At 44.4% G+C, this 15,518-nt stretch overlaps 3 protein-coding genes across 3 annotated transcripts in view; 2 read left to right on the top strand and 1 right to left on the bottom strand.

The window, feature by feature from the left end:
• Positions 1-308: 308 nt before the first annotated feature.
• Positions 309-1,697, bottom strand: LOC120226767 (zinc finger protein 705A-like; the record flags this gene model as incomplete). Its single annotated transcript, XM_039224932.1, has 3 exons — positions 1,644-1,697; positions 758-1,152; positions 309-505 (listed from the first exon to the last, which is right to left on the bottom strand). Coding segments are annotated over exons 1-3 (646 nt in total), but the record flags the coding sequence as incomplete, so codon positions are not given.
• A 9,876-nt stretch (positions 1,698-11,573) lies between these two features.
• Positions 11,574-12,980, top strand: LOC120226769 (ubiquitin carboxyl-terminal hydrolase 17-like protein 6). The gene has a single exon (XM_039224934.1). It carries the CDS (start codon positions 11,574-11,576, stop codon positions 12,978-12,980), a length of 1,407 nt encoding a protein of 468 aa, XP_039080865.1.
• A 1,715-nt stretch (positions 12,981-14,695) lies between these two features.
• Positions 14,696-15,518, top strand: part of FAM90A26 (family with sequence similarity 90 member A26) — a 4,937-nt gene continuing 4,114 nt past the window's right edge. Inside the window, exons 1-2 of the mRNA XM_039224931.1 lie at positions 14,696-14,815; positions 15,299-15,498. Coding sequence (XP_039080862.1) covers positions 14,696-14,815; positions 15,299-15,498 — 320 coding nt within the window. The remainder of the gene's footprint in view (positions 14,816-15,298; positions 15,499-15,518) is intronic.

The raw sequence follows: 15,518 nt of genomic DNA, 5'->3' as shown, positions 1-15,518 counted from the left end.
ATTTACAGCATGAGTTCTGCTGTGTTATCTAAGGTCATATCAACGACTAAATGCTTTGCCACATGGACGGCTTACATATGAATTCACTTCCTCGTGCAAATACATTTCTTGATTGAGGAGTATGAGGACTGAAGGATCTCCCATATTGACTACAGGCTTTTCCTTCAATATGTGCATCCAGTGGTGAATTTAAATGTTAAAGCTGTGGCTGATACTTCCTCCACATTCATTGCATCTGTAATACCATGTCGTCTCTATTCAGAATACTTACTGAGGGCACTCCCGATTTTCTCTCTGGTGTTGGGTACCCTCATGTCGTCTAAGAGAAGAATAATGGCTGAAGGCTTTCCCACACACCTGACATGCGTAAGGTTGCTCTCCAGTGTGCGTTCTCTCGTGTCGTTTAAGATTAGAGTATTGACTGAAGGCATTCCCACACTGGTGACATTCATATGGCTTCTCCCCTGTGTGTGTTCTCTCGTGCCGTCTGAGTTCAGAACTTTGACTGAAGGTTTTCCCACACAAATGACACACACGTGGTTTATCTCCTGTGTGGATTCTCTTGTGCTGGCTAAGGCCAGAGCTCTGACTAAATGTTTTCTTACATTCATGACACTGGTAACATTTCTCTCCAGAATGAATTTTCTCATGTTTTCTTAGGTAGGATCTGTGACTGAAAGCCTTCTTACACTGATGGCATTCTTATGGTTTCTTTCTGGTGTGAATTTTCTCATGCTGTCTCAGGTAAGAATTCTGCCTGAAGACTTTCCCACACACATGGCATTCATATGGTTTCTCTCCTGTGTGTGTTTGACTGTGGTTTCTAAGGTCAAAGCTTTGCACAAAGCCTTTCCCACATAAGTGGCATTTAAATAGCTTCTCTCTAGTGTGAATCATCGCATGTCTCCTAAGGCAAAAGCAATTATTAAAGGCTTTCCCACACATATGACATTTATATAATTTGCCTCGTGTGTGCATTTGACTATGCTGAGGAAGGGGTGATTGTTCACTATGTGATTTTCTACACTGTTTGCTGATGTAACGTTTCTTCCTGAGGTGAATTAACAAATGTTGAGACAATGCAGATCTCTGAATAAACTCATCACTCAAATCAATACATTCAGTATGATCCTCTGAAGCAATAGATTTATGCTTTGGGGAGAAGACAGAAGGTGGTTAATAGTTTGCCAACATACATGCATACATTTATTTTTCTACATATAAATTCTGGAGTAGCAACTAGTAATAGAATTCTGTTAAAATATTTTAAATGTTAATTGCATATACATGTTGTTACTCCTCTGCAGGCACCAATATTTTCTCTTTTTTAATATCCCAACCGAAGAGTTATCAGATTTAGTTTGAAGATTCTCATATATTTCAAAGACTAGATAATAACAAATGTAATGCAATGGTCTCTTTTCTTCTTCTTTTCTTTCTTTCTTTTTTTTAGATCTCAGGTTAGTAGTGATTTCAGCTCATGTTAATTTCTTTACTGACTTAAAAGTATCCAAAACTTTTTGTCTGGAAAGAGTTTAATCCTTACTTAATGACATTCAGGCAATTGTGCTCAATTATCAACTTATCTCATTACCTTTAGGCCTTTAGTTTGGATATCTAGGGACTATACCCATGACACTTACCTTTGGCACAGTCAGTGCTATGCCCTTCTTGTTGATATGTTGTGTTAATATCATTTCTGGTTTTTTGCAGAGTCTTTCCATGCCTAAAATAATTGAAAAAATATTAATTGTTAGAACAGCATTAGGGGAATAAAATGTAGAAAAGCACCAAGGTCCACGTGAGTATATTTCAGAAATTGGTACTTAGCTTGGAAAGCGTGCCAAATGGATAAATACTCTAGGACACAGAAACATTTTAACGTTCACTGTCAATTAGAGAACAATGAGGGTTGATAATATGAAAGATGTAAAGTGGTGGAAAGATGTTGGGTCAGCAAATGATTGGAAAATCTCTAAATGGGAGGATCAGGACCACTATGTCAATGTTTCACAGCAGTAATTGCATGAATAATTTTTTTCTCTAAAGAGAAAGTCAGGAGCAGGAAGACACATGCATTGTGATTGATTTCTGCAAGGATTGTAATCACCTGAGGAATTTTGCCCCAGTGTCCTCACTTACTTTTAGAAACTATCACTCACTTGACAAAATCTCCAGTGTGTATTTCTAAAGGATACACTCAGACTAGGCACCTTCTTCTACAGAATCACAGGTCCCTGTTGCTCACCTGAACTCTGCTCTTGATGAAATCCAGTTCCTTCAGTCTGCAGCTCTCCTTCTTGCTCCAACAGGAAGGGTCTTTTGCAGCTATTCTTCCCTGTTTGAGGGGGTGGGGGAAGGGGAAGTATATGGATTTTTAGTTCTGTGTGATTAACTTTGGTATAGCCAAGTCCAGGGCGAAATTTACCAAGGATGAATGAAGATATGATGGAATGTTAACCCATGTATCGACAAGTTCAACAGAGACCACACTGAAGGTCATTCATAGGACGAGGAGGAAATCAAGATGGAGGCAAAAGCAATGAACATGCTAGATGCTGATACCCACACACGAGTTCAGAGAAAGAATGTAGAATCCTCAGCCTTTTCAAAATGGGAGAGAATCAATGTCTCCACATTAGGTTGAAAACTTTTCAAACAGCATCGATGAATACAAGACCCCCAAGAATAATCAAAATAATGTTATTCTCACAACTCTGGTCTCAGTCCTCCACATAGTGACGAAAACAGTAATTGTTTTCATAATGTTTCATTAATTTATGAATTAAAATATCCAGTGAATTTCCAGTTCTATTCTTAATGCTGGAGACTGAGTAGCAAGAAAGATATGAATTTTGGTCAAGATTACAATCTAGTGTGGTGACAAAAAGTACAAGGTGAAGAACATCTCCCTTTTACATAATTACTAGAATTATAAAAACATCAGGGCAGCGTTTGGAGTGGGATATGCGGAGCTGTTCTAGATATTTCTTCAATGGATGAATGAATGGATGGACACAAACTTACATGTTGGGAGGCTCACCCAGAAAGATCAGATGATTGATACTTTCCAGCATCACATCTCTGAACAGCTTTCGCTGGGACGTGTCCAGCAGGGCCCACTCTTCCTGGGTGAAGTCTACAGCTATATCTTCAAACGTCACTGATTCCTAAAACATTGTGGATATTCTAGTTTAGACACAACCCTCTAGTTTAGACACTATACTACCAATGTCCAGTGTAGGAGGGTTGAGATGACAGCACGGAGGAAGGAAGTGTAGGAGATCTGTGTGTAGAAAGACCACTATGTCTTTTGCGGGGGTCCTTCCTGTCAGTTCACTGTCAGTAGTGAACTGTTGGATATGTTTACAGAGATCTCCACACTCTGACTTTATAATACTTTATTATAAAAGAAAATCGCATGAAGTGTGGTATCATACAACCTGGACGTGTCTCAATAACCTGGTGATTAGAACTTTCTGACAGAGGATTATAAAATATTTGCATGAGAGACACCCGGGTGGCTCAGTTGGTTCAGTAACCAACTCTTGATTTTGGCTCAAGTCATTGTCTCACAGTCATGAGTTTAAGCCCCATATCAGCCTCTGTGCTCCTTGGTATTCTCTCTCTCTCTCTCTGTCTGCCTCACTCTACTTTCTCTCTCTCTCTCTCAAAATAAATAAATAAACATAAAATTATTTGTTTGAAAATTCATAACTCTCTTTCCCATTAATTTCAAGGAACTGTACAGATTCATCACAACACAAATAACAACCATGGTGTGCTCCTTTTAAACAATAATCGTTGGTTCAAATTATTCTCTAGATGGACTTCTCATCTCCCAGCTACAAAGTGGTTTATTCACATGTTATGAATGTTGAAGGATACAAGGCATTGATGTAGGGAGTGTCTCCTGTCTAGCAAACCTGCACTAAATATAAGACATTATTGGTCATTAAAATGTCAGAACAGCTTGAGGGAATCGCCAGCATTCCTCAGAAGCGAACAAGATTCATAGATGGCTTTCTTCATGCTACAAGACTCAGGTTTCGGACAAACTACAAGGTCAGAAGGCTCAGCATCAGAAGCCAGGGATGTCTGACATGGCTGTGCTGGAAGACAGTCCCCTGGCCCTTGGCCTGACCAGTCCCGTGTAATGAGGGCTCCCAATCCTAATCTTCTCTGGGACCTCAGACACCAGTTACCACTGTTTATCTACTATCTTTATTTTGTCTCCATGCTAAAGGATAAGGGAAACCTCATGACTCGTTTGGGTCTATCTAGTTTTTCAGAAATTTCAGGAATCTAATTTTATTCTCTACCTATGGTAATCTCTCTCCTGTATGTGTAGTGCAATTAAGAAAATACTACTCCCTTCACATTCCTTTCATTTGTCAAATATGAACATAAGGTTGATTACTAAGAGGTAAAAATGTGTGACTGAGGACAAGCATGATAGTGGTGATTTTAAAAATCATGTAAAAAAATTATTTTACATTTTTTAAGAAAATTTCAAAAGTGTAAATTCTAATAATTGTATGAGAAAATACAATAGAATACAATACAATAGAGTGGAGAAAAATCATAAAATGATTCTTTATTCTTTCTATGCCTCTCTCCTGCTCCTCTCAATACTGAACAACCAGGTCTTGTAACACTGAATTCATTATACTGACATGTTGAAACATCTGTCTCCCTTTGTGACTATCATATTCTCTACACTCTCCTCTAGTTCTTGCAATCACCACCATCCTAAGCCTATTGCATTAAAAAATATGGTTAATTAGTGAATTATCCGCCAATGAGGCCATGGATTGGATGAGGGAAGAAAGACTTCTCTTATGTCTTCTGTAAATACACAAGCTTAATGAAAGCTCTCATAAATTTGCTTAATGTTAGGAAGGAAACTCATTATCAATAAGTTCCTGATGGATAATCACTATCCCCAAATACTGGGGAAATTAGAGTACAGATGCCTGAACATCCAACCCTTTCTGCTTGCAGCATCCATTCCAAAGGGAAAAACCCACCCACCAGATGGACTACTGTATAATTTCAGCAGAAAGAGGCAATCCCCACTCACCATTGTCAATTAGTCAGTTGCCAGGTGTCTTTCTCTGGGTTCTCAGTCACAGACAGTTCAAGCTCTAAGCAGGCAAAGCTGAGGATGAATAAGCCATGAGATCCAGTCCCGTGCACAATTTCCAGTCTCACCTGTCACGAAGCTGCAGACTTTCACCTGGGTATGACACCCAGCCCAACAAACCACAAGTGGTGTACTCTAAAAACAGGGTGCATGAGTCACCCTTAACCTAGGGTCAAATATAAGGTCATAGTTGTGGCTGAAAAGAAAGAAGATCACAATACAGATCTCTTACAAATCAGAACATGATAAACATTGCATTGTGTACATTCATTAGCCTATGGTATCCAGAATTCTTCAGTTCCTTCTCTGATTCCAGAACAGAGTTCTCCCCAGCTCATGCCACATACAGAGTTTGGTTTCCACCTGCAGATACACAGTGCAGAATTTCTCAGATTTCGTTATTCTTGCCTTATGCCCTAGCAATCATTCTCCAGCATCCATGGCTGCTCTCTGAAGCCTCAGTCCCTTCCTCCGGTTCCCCCTAGACCTGGATATCAAGTAGCTAAGAATCAATTTTATGATACTATTAATCAATTCAAGGACGTTTATGAACCCATTCTGCCCTGACATCAATAATAACTGAATGTATTTCATGGAGAACTAATGCAAAACCATCATGAATAAAGGGATCATTAACTCACCCATTTTAAAAAGTTAAATTTTGAGAGAGAGAGAGAGAGAGAGCGCGCAAGAGCATGAAAGGGGAAGACTCAGAGAGAGGGGGAGACACAGAATCTAAAGTGGTTCTAGGCACTGATCTTTCAGCATTGAGCCCAACGCGGGGCTCGAACTCAGGAGCTGCAAGATCATGACCTGAGTCAAAGTCATATGCTTAACTGACTGAGCCACCCAAGCGCCCCTAATTTTATGATTTTAAATTTTATACTCATACATGGCTGCTAGTTATTTTGTTTGAAAACAAAGATCTAGGAACTCAGGGTAGGCAGATAAAATAGTTTAGTGGATTGAAGATCAATATGGAAAGGAGACACAAATAGTCAGAAGTGGGGAATGAGAACGGTGGCCTACATGTTGACACAATGAACTATAAAGATCATAAGAAGCTGCCTTGATTAAGCAGATGTCTAGGGGTGGCTGGTGGCTCAGTCGTTTGAGTGACTCTTGATTTTGGCTCAGGTCATGATCTTGTGGTTCATGGAATTAAGCCCTGAGTCAGGCTCCACACTAAGTGAGGAGCCTGTTTGGGATTTTCTCTCCCCCCCCCCCCGCCCCGTGCTCCCTCGTCTCTCAAAATAAATAAATTAATTAAAAAACAAACATTTTTTAAAAAAGTTTACACAGATATGTAAACAGATATACAACCTACGTAATTTTAAGGGGTGAGGCCAGCTCACATGTCACAATGTGCAGAACTCACCAGAACTCAGAGTTGGAGGAGGTGCTGAAGCCAAACAGATTGCGTGGTGAGTTCCACAGACAAGCAGCCAATTCCGCTTGTTCTCTTCTCCCAGTACCCAGACTTCTCCGTTTCTTCTCAAGGCAAATGCCTGTGTGACTTCCCTTTTGTTCTAGGAAAAACCGTTAATAAACCTATTCAAGGGCTACATTCCAGGGTCACACCCTGACTGAATTGATCCTAAACAGCTGCAGCCTGTGGGACACACCCTGTTTTGATTGGATTCTCCACACTCATACAAACTGGCAGCCCTCACACAAGCCAGAGAGTGGAGACTCAGGACACTCTGAAGAGGTATTAGAACATCCATTTATTCCTTGACTCATTCCTAAGTACTTTGGAGTGCATTCTGTGAACCAAGAAACATTGTATGTCTTGGAAATGAAGCAGAGCATCAGATACTGTGGATCTCTACAGACACAAAACTGGGGGGAATATGGAATAAAAAAATTTTTTTAATGTTTCCTTGACTGCTGGGCACTGATCACATACTTTCAAGAGCACAGTAACAATTTATTAATTATCCAAAGAAAATGGGGAAAAGAATGTTATACATTATTTCTTGGTTAGTGGGGAAATAAGTAAGGGTGTTACTACATAATGAAATAGAGTAAATAATTTTGTTTCCATGTCATTCACAGTTAATTTATACATTTGAGTATAATTCTTACAATTGTAGAGATAGGCTCATCTGGCTTAAAACTCACTAAATTTCCAAGAGGAAATAATTAAACCAGAGGATGTATGTAGTAAGGATTTCATTGCACCTGAGAACTTTTATTTCTTTCTCCCAAAATGCCTGGCATTCTTGGTAAACCATGCATGCCAGTTCCTTCTTCCATGATCACCAAAGAGAACGTCAGACCTCTAGCACTACCGTGTGGTCTCCATGGACTCTTCTTTCACATGTATCAGATAGTGTATTAATGAGCTCACAATTGAAGCAGGTAATTTTGGATTTAGATACTTTCAATCACTAGATTTATTTATTTTTAATGTTTATTCATTTTTGAGAGAGAGAGACAGATCACAGGCAGGGGAAGAGCAGAGACAGAGAGGAGACACAGAATCTGAAACAGGCTCCAGGCTCTGAGCTGTAAGCACAGAGCCTGACGTGGAGCTTGAACTCCAGAATAGTGAGATCATGACCTGAGCCGAAGTCGGACGTTTAACCGACTGAGCCACCCAGGCGCCCCTCAACCACTAGATTTAATGTAGTCCTACACTTTCACTCATCTCCCTCAGATCAGTAAGGGAATGTCCTTTAACCTCAGGTAATTAAGACTTTAATCTTAGGTAATTTATTACTGCACTTGTGTTCAGTACCTATTCTCTCCTACTGTATCATGAATTTTATGCTATAATTTAAAGTGTAAATACATTATTTGAAAGCACTCCCTCTCAATCTGATCCCTTCTCTGAGCATTTCAACAGGTTGTGGACCACTCCACCTGACATTTCAATTGTAGACAAACCAAAACAAAACAAAAAACAAAAAAAAGGAATCCTGAGTGGCTCAGTCTGGTAAATGTCTGAGTTTGGCTCAGGTCATGATCTTGGAGTTTGTGGGTTCAAGCCCTGAGTTGGGCTCTGTGCTGACAGCTCAAAGCCTGGAGACTACTTCAGATTCTGTCTCCCTCTCTTTCTGCATGTTCCTGTTTACATGCACACTATCTCTCTCTCTCTCCCTCTCTCTCAAAAAATGAATAAACATTAAAATGTTTTAAATAAAAAACAACAAATAACAACAAAAAGAAAACTTCCATCTCCATTTACTTCCAACTGCTTCTCTCTCATCTTGTATTCCAAGCTGAGGGAGGATCCACCTTTCTCCTTATCCCACACCAATCTGATTTTTTGTCCCTATTAATTTATGGACATCTTTCTTGCTGACAATTCAAACGTTCTAATCTACAAAAAAATATGTCATGGCATATCTTCAGTCTTATGTTCTTTTCTTTTCCTTTTAAGTTTTTATTTAAATCCAAGTTAGTTAACATATAGTGAAATAATGATTTCAGGAGTATAAGTAGAATTGAGTGATTCATCACTTACATACAATACCCAGTGCTCATCCCAACAAGTGACCCCCTTACTGCCCATCACCATTTGGCCTGTCCACTACCCACCTCCACAACAGTAACTCTCATTTTGTTCTCTGTATTTGAGAGAATCTTATGCTTTTCCTCCCTCTCTGTTTTCCTTATTTTTCCTTCCCTTCCCATAGGTTCATCTGTTGTGTTTCTTAAATTCCACATATGGGTGAAATCATACGAAATTTATCTTTCTCTAACTGACTTATTTCATGTAGCAGAATGCACTCTAGTTCCATCCACATTGTTGCAAATGTCAAGATTTCATTCTCTTTTCATCACTGAGTAGTACTCTATCACATATACTCAGCACATCTTCCTTACCCATTTGTCAGTCGATGGACATTTGGACTCTTCTATAATTCGGCTATTGTTGATATTTATGTTATTTCCAACTTCAGCAGATGTGGATTCCTTCTGTGTGTAAGCCCTACCTTCCCTGGAATCTTTTCACTTTATGTTCTCAGAGAGCAGACGGGATGGAGTTTACTCCCCTGGGTGCTCACTGAGGAGTGATCTCAAGAGGAACATCTCTGGAAAGGTTGGGGAGGGAGAAGTCTAGCCTTCCACCATCAGCCCAACCACACAGGTTGCTGTAGAGCTAGGAGGGTCATCATACTTGTCCTCAATGGAAGCCAAATGGCCAGGCCTAGGTATTCCCCACCTCCATCAGTCACTGGTTGTCAGTCACTCTGGGGGCTGGTTGCCACGAGGCAGGTGGCTGTCTGCAGCGGAGTCAACCTCCACATCTGCTAACAGTTCAAATTGTCCAAGAACCCTGCTCCTGTCTTCTACCGTCCCGTGTCACCCCTTGCAGATCAGAAAGTAACAAGGATGATGTCCTACAATCACGGGCCCAGACAGGCATTGAGATGTCTGAGCTTTGTGGGTTTGACAAAGATGGATGGCGGAGAGGCAGCTAGCATACAAAAGGTGACAGAACACTGGGAGAGAAATCTTAGTCCTAGTGATACTTCTGCCAGCCGGGTGTGGATTGGGGCCACTGCAATCCTTGCATGGAGCCATGCCTTATCATCCAGCTGTCCTCACTCCTGGGAGGTGGGTTTTCAGAGTGCAAAGGCAAAGTCCCTCCACTGTAGCTCACAAGGCTCTCCTTCCATGGTTGACACAGGATATCTCAATCCCTGACCTGGGTTGGATTTCTTTGTGGAAAATATGTCACTATTACATCTAGAAACACCCTCATTACCACTCAACTCAGAGAAGGCTGTCTTCTGTTCTCCCTCTCCTGAGGCTCATGATTATAATTAACATAATAATTCAACCCCCTTAATTATGATCATTATCATGATTGTTATTGTCATTGATCATTACTTTCATTATTAGTTTTCTTACTGTGAATTACTTTTTAGTTGCTAAGATACAACCTTCTATAGATTTCCTCTACAGGAAAGCCATGTCTGCTGTACCGTATAGTATTTATGTTTCTGAGGAGCATCCTGAAATATATCAAGTCGGCCTCCAGAAACAGGATCAACCCTTGAAACCATGGAAGCCTCTGGGAGGGCATTCTTGGAACACTTCCTCTGTGAAAATTTAAAATCCCCTCTATGGCCCACTGACTGCTTGTGCCAGCTTAGAAACCCAGGAAAGTTGTCCTTAGACCAAGAGAACTGATGCAAAATTCTTTGAGTCAAATAGGGGGCCCACAACCACTCTCACCTTCTTGGAAAGATGAGAGATGGTGTCTCTGCCCATGTGAGCATCCACAGAAGCTCCTGTATCTAATATGGAGTCCTGGAGCCACCACAGCTACACATGTAGGTGCAAGAATGGCCTCCTAGGTTAGCCTGAGGCTACAGAAATCTTCTCTGTCCAGGATAAGCTGGTGCAGTATGGGAAGGCACTTCGAAGGGCGTTTTGTCCAGCTGCTATGGGGGCACTGTGGGTGACAATCTCCTAAATGCAGTCTTGTCTGATCCTCTGAAAATATTTTGTATAAATGTAATAATGCTGCACCAAACATGTATAAAAACAGGGAAGCTAAAAAAATATCTTTCTATATAATTTCCCATAAGGTACCAGGTGAAATTTGCCATAATACTCATATGTACTCATATAGAGGTAAGAGAATAAGAAAAAAAAATGTTTCAAAAGGAACGGGAAGCAGCCACATTATTTCTATTGTTAAAATTCCTGGAACCGTCCTAGGTAGATAAACATAATTATAAGGACTTTCTTGAATATTATATAAATCAGTCATATCAGACAGAGAGATGGAAATTTAGAGGGAAGTCCATGGACAGTAATCTTCCTCCAAAAAAAATTTGGGGGAGCTACGAAGATTCTGGCTGGTGACAAGAAAGATCTTCCAACATAATACCTGAGCTCCCACTGGAAAATAATCCTCCACATTTCAGAAAATGAAATGTCCCACACTCTGTGGCTCACTTGATATTACTCTGAAAGCAAAGTGGATACTCAGATAGGATTTCCTCTGAAGTTGGAAACTCTCAAGTCATTGTGTGGGAGAAAGGGAGCACTGGAAATCAGAGAGGTGGAGAAAATGATGAGATGTGTCTGTCTCTTGAGGGAGGGAGGGAGAGAGAGGAGGTAGGCTGGGCTGAGTGGTCTCTCTGCTGAAGAGTGACCACACCCTAAGATCCTATATGGATTCTTGAGATCGTAGCTGATTGGATGACGTGTTCCTAGACGGGTGGGTGGGGCAAGCTATAAAAGGGCTGAGGAGAGGGCCACAACTGTCAACTGAGACCAGCCTCCTGGGAGAAGTATTGCTCTGCACCCTGAGGCTTCACCTAGGGGATCTTATAAAAGTTGTCTCCGGAGACATGGAGGCTGCTTCTCCTCACCTCCGACAGGTGTTTCAGTTCAATATCTACAAAACTCAAATCGTGCTGGTCCACGACAGCGGGTGCTGAAGGCCACACTACCTGAGATGCCATCAGCATCATCGCAGACACGCTGCAACCTGCCTAATGGTTGGGCTCCCGCGTCTACACGGCTGGCTCCCTACGGGGACACTGGGAGTTGGAGGGGACCTCCTGGGATCGGCGCTGGGCTGCAGAACGTGGGAAACACGTGCTACGTGAACGCAGCCCTGCAGTGTCTGACCTACACACCACCCCTCGCCAGCTCGATGCTGTCCCAGGAGCACTCCCGAAGCTGTGGGAAGCACACCTTCTGTGTGCACTGTGCTCGGCAGGCTCACGTGACCCGGGCCCTCGGCCGTCCCGCAGATGTGATCCGGCCTCCTCCCACACTGCTCACCGCCTTCCACACCCACAGGCAGGAAGATGCCCATGAGTTTCTCCTGTTCACGCTGGATGCCATGCAGCAAGCGTGGACGCAGGAGGACAAGCCTTCAGGGCCTCAGGCTGACGACAGCAGCCTCATCCGGCAAATCTTCGGAGGGTACTGGAGGTCGCAAATCCAGTGTCTCCGCTGCCAGGGAGTTTCCAGCACTTTGGACCCTTACCTGGACATTAGCCTGGATATCAGGGCAGCTGAGAGTGTGAGCCAAGCTTTGCAGCAGTTGGTGCAGCCCGAACGGCTCGACGGGGAAAATGCCTATCGTTGTAGGACGTGTCTCGACAAGGTACCTGCGTCCAAGACGTTGACTCTGCACACATGCTCCAAGGTCCTGATGCTCGTATTGAAACGATTCTCCCATTTCACGGGCAACAAACTGGCTCAGGAAGTCCAATATCCTGAGTGCCTGGACATGCAGCAGTACATGTCTGAGCCGAAGGCGGGATCCAGGATTTACGTGCTCTACGCTGTCCTGGTGCACGCGGGATGGAATTGTCAGCGCGGACATTACTTCTGTTACGTCAGAGCTGGGAATGGCCAGTGGTACAAAATGGATGATGCGAAGGTGACCGCCAGCGATGTGACTTCTGCCCTGAGCCAACAAGCCTATGTCCTCTTTTACATTCAGAAGAGTGAATTGGAAAGAGACCGAGTGTGGGGGCCAGGTGGTGGGGAATCCACATCCCCACAGGCTGGCCACGCACACAGGCGTGGGGTCCAAGGGGGCCCTGAGACAGACCCCAACATCAAGGATCCTGAGTTGGAGGATCGTGGGGAAGACACACCAGGGCAACCGATCACGTTAGAAGAGTGGAGACTCCTCCAGGAAAGTCGCCGTCCCAGGTCTGAATTCAACCTCAGGAAGATAGAATCGGCTCTTCCCGCCCATGCCGTCTTAATTCACCAGTCCAAATACAGAGAGGAGGGGGGAAAGGAACCTCGTGAACAAAACATCTACCCACTCAACAATTCATCCAGAGACAACCCACCTCACGGGGCAACAGACATTGACAAAGTCCCTTGTCTCATTTGACAGAGCTACCAAGAGGAAGAAGAAGAAGGGACAGGGGTCTCAGGAAGCAGTCCAAGGATCTCACTACAGGCTTTGATATATATGCCTGAATAGGAGCACACTCACCCACACTCACTGAATCACAATACCTTGTTGGACATGTTTTCTTTGTTGTAGGTGTGTGTGATTTGGGCATGTAGAGGGAACCATGATTTGGCTGTTTACATGGGATATGGAATTCCACATGACTTGGAGAACTCTGAGCTTTTAAGCTCGCTATCTATGATGTTATTGGAGACGTTTGGCTTTAGGACTGAATATTTGGAGGATTTCTCCTCTCCATTAGCACAGAGGAGAATTGGGGGCCAATCAGAGCCTAAAAGGATCATAGGGAGTGGCCCTTCAGGCATGAAGAGGAGAACCAGGGGTGAGCACCTTGAGTTCATGTGAAAATGACTAACACTAAAGGTCCCACCATGAATTTCTTACTCTCTTTTTATTTTTAAACTACATTTGTTCCTATAAGTTCTTATTAGTTTCTAGTCTCTAGTGTCTAGTAGCTAGTAGCCATGCCTAGTTCCTAGTTACTATTTCCTAGTGTCCAGAAGTGAGGAGCCCCAAGGTTATTGGATGGCTGGGATTAAAGTCCCCAAGAGGTCAAGTGTCCTTGGGCCAGTGTAATAGTCTCAGAGGGAAGGAAGTGCTCCTCGACTGATTGTTCCTTGGGCACGCTGGAGGCTGAGTCTCATCCACTGGAGTCCGCCTGCTACCGACCTTTCTGAACATTTCCTGACAGACAAGAGGAGCACACTAGCATTTCAGGTGGGTTTGCACCCTGTGGGCCTCACAGGAGCTGACAGAGAAATAGGACAGGGAGGAAATGGAGCTTGTGATGTGCCTCTCCTCACCAGGTGAAGGCCTCTTCAGTGTGGAAGCGAGTTCTGAGAACAGAGACTGATGAAAGGCATGACTCTCAATGTTCCTGAGGATGTGAGGTTCTCATTCCAAACACACTGAACCTCAGAATCTGATGGGTGCGGGGTTGTGCAGGAGCGTTGACCGCATGTTGCTCCATTTTATCATGGGGCCTCAAAGCCTAAAGAATTCACTTGTTTGCCTGAATTTCCGATATTCCTTTTCCGTGGGAGACAAGTGAGTTCAGCATGAGGCCCTGAAATGGCAAAATGAAATCCAAGGGTTCAGAACTCCCGTGGGGAAGCTAACATCGAGTGGAGCAGAAACCATGACATTTGGTTAATGGGATTTGTCTTTGAAAATGGTTTCCTTGGGTCCAATGGGAGAGGCACATTTTGAAGAAGCAATCATCCTACCCTTTCCGTATTCAACTCTGGGTGACACAGGTAGCATTGCTATAGATTGACTGCAGTGTCCATTGAGGTCAGGAATTTGGGTGTGGTTCTGCTTCCAGATGACATTGAGTGAGACTTCCTGAAAGTCTCCCCATTGAGCCACACAAGACCACGTCCCCCTCCTTGCCTGAGGGCGCCCTCCTGCTGGTGGGTCCACAGGAGAATGTGAAGGACATGCAGGAAGGAGAGGTCACACACTGTGTTTGACCTGGTGGGCATGACGCCCCCTCACGCCTGCTGCCAGCAGAAGGTACCTGAAGGAGTCACTGTGTCTGTGGGAATGACTCTCCTTTTTCCATTGTCATAGGAAATCCAGAAATCCACGTGCAAGGAAGGCTGACTTGCCCCTCCAAAGAGCTGGGGCAGATGGCGCGTGGTGTCAGGCAGCACGGACCTTCCGGACCCTTGAAAGCCCTCAAAGGGAAGACTCAACGGAGAGTCCCCGTGGCGCCCAGGGTGCCCAGGCCAGAGGACGAGGATCCTCGGGTAAGTGGAGCCCTGCAGGAGTGGTGAGCCAGTGGGCGGGGTGGAGGGGGAGGGTCGGCGGTGGGGGGAAGCCACGACCCTGGAGATGAGGACCGCACCTGACGGGCTCTGTGTCCACGAGGCAGTCGTCCTCTCCGAGCCCAGGATGGCCTGCCTTGGCCTCTCAGCAGCCCGCCCATCGGGATCACCTCAGTCGGCTGGAGGGTCCCGTCCAGGCCGCTCTTTGGCCCCATCTTTCCGTGTGGCTCATTCGATTCAGCCTGAGACCTGCAACCGCAGCTCGCGACCCGTCCCTCAGAGAGCCTTGGGGAGAATCCTATGCGCTCCTGGCTCCTGGCTCCTGGCTCCTCGCGAGCCGTCCACGATGGGCCCGCTCCCAAAGAAGCAGTCCTCCGCTGCGCGGCGGGGTGGTCCTTCTCAGGTCCCTTGCAGTTGCACTGGGATGAGTGCCGATCCACTGAGCCCCTCCTCCTTCGTCCACAGCTCAAGTGTAAGGACTGTGGAGCCTTCGGGCACAAGGCGTCCAGCACCAGGTGCCCCATGAAGCGCTGGGATGGGTCCCTGGGCCCCCAGGCCTTGGGCTCCAGGAAGCTGAAGGAAAATGTGCAACCAGGCCACGAGCGGAACCAGCACAGGCCTGGGCCCTTGGACCAGGCTGAGAGGGAGGAGGAAGAGAGACAAAGGTGAGCATCGGGCCGGCTCT

This window comes from Hyaena hyaena, unplaced genomic scaffold, assembly GCF_003009895.1.
Source record: "Hyaena hyaena isolate Hyena2069 unplaced genomic scaffold, ASM300989v1 scaffold_1833, whole genome shotgun sequence".
Classification (NCBI taxonomy): Eukaryota; Metazoa; Chordata; class Mammalia; order Carnivora; family Hyaenidae; genus Hyaena; species Hyaena hyaena.
Note: the sequence above shows the minus strand (reverse complement) of the source record. Positions and strands in the feature narration are given on the sequence as shown.

Bases quoted from the DNA above. Each gene is read 5' to 3' on its own strand.
- LOC120226769 (XM_039224934.1), top strand. From the start codon at position 11,574: ATGCCATCAGCATCATCGCAGACACGCTGCAACCTGCCTAATGGTTGG.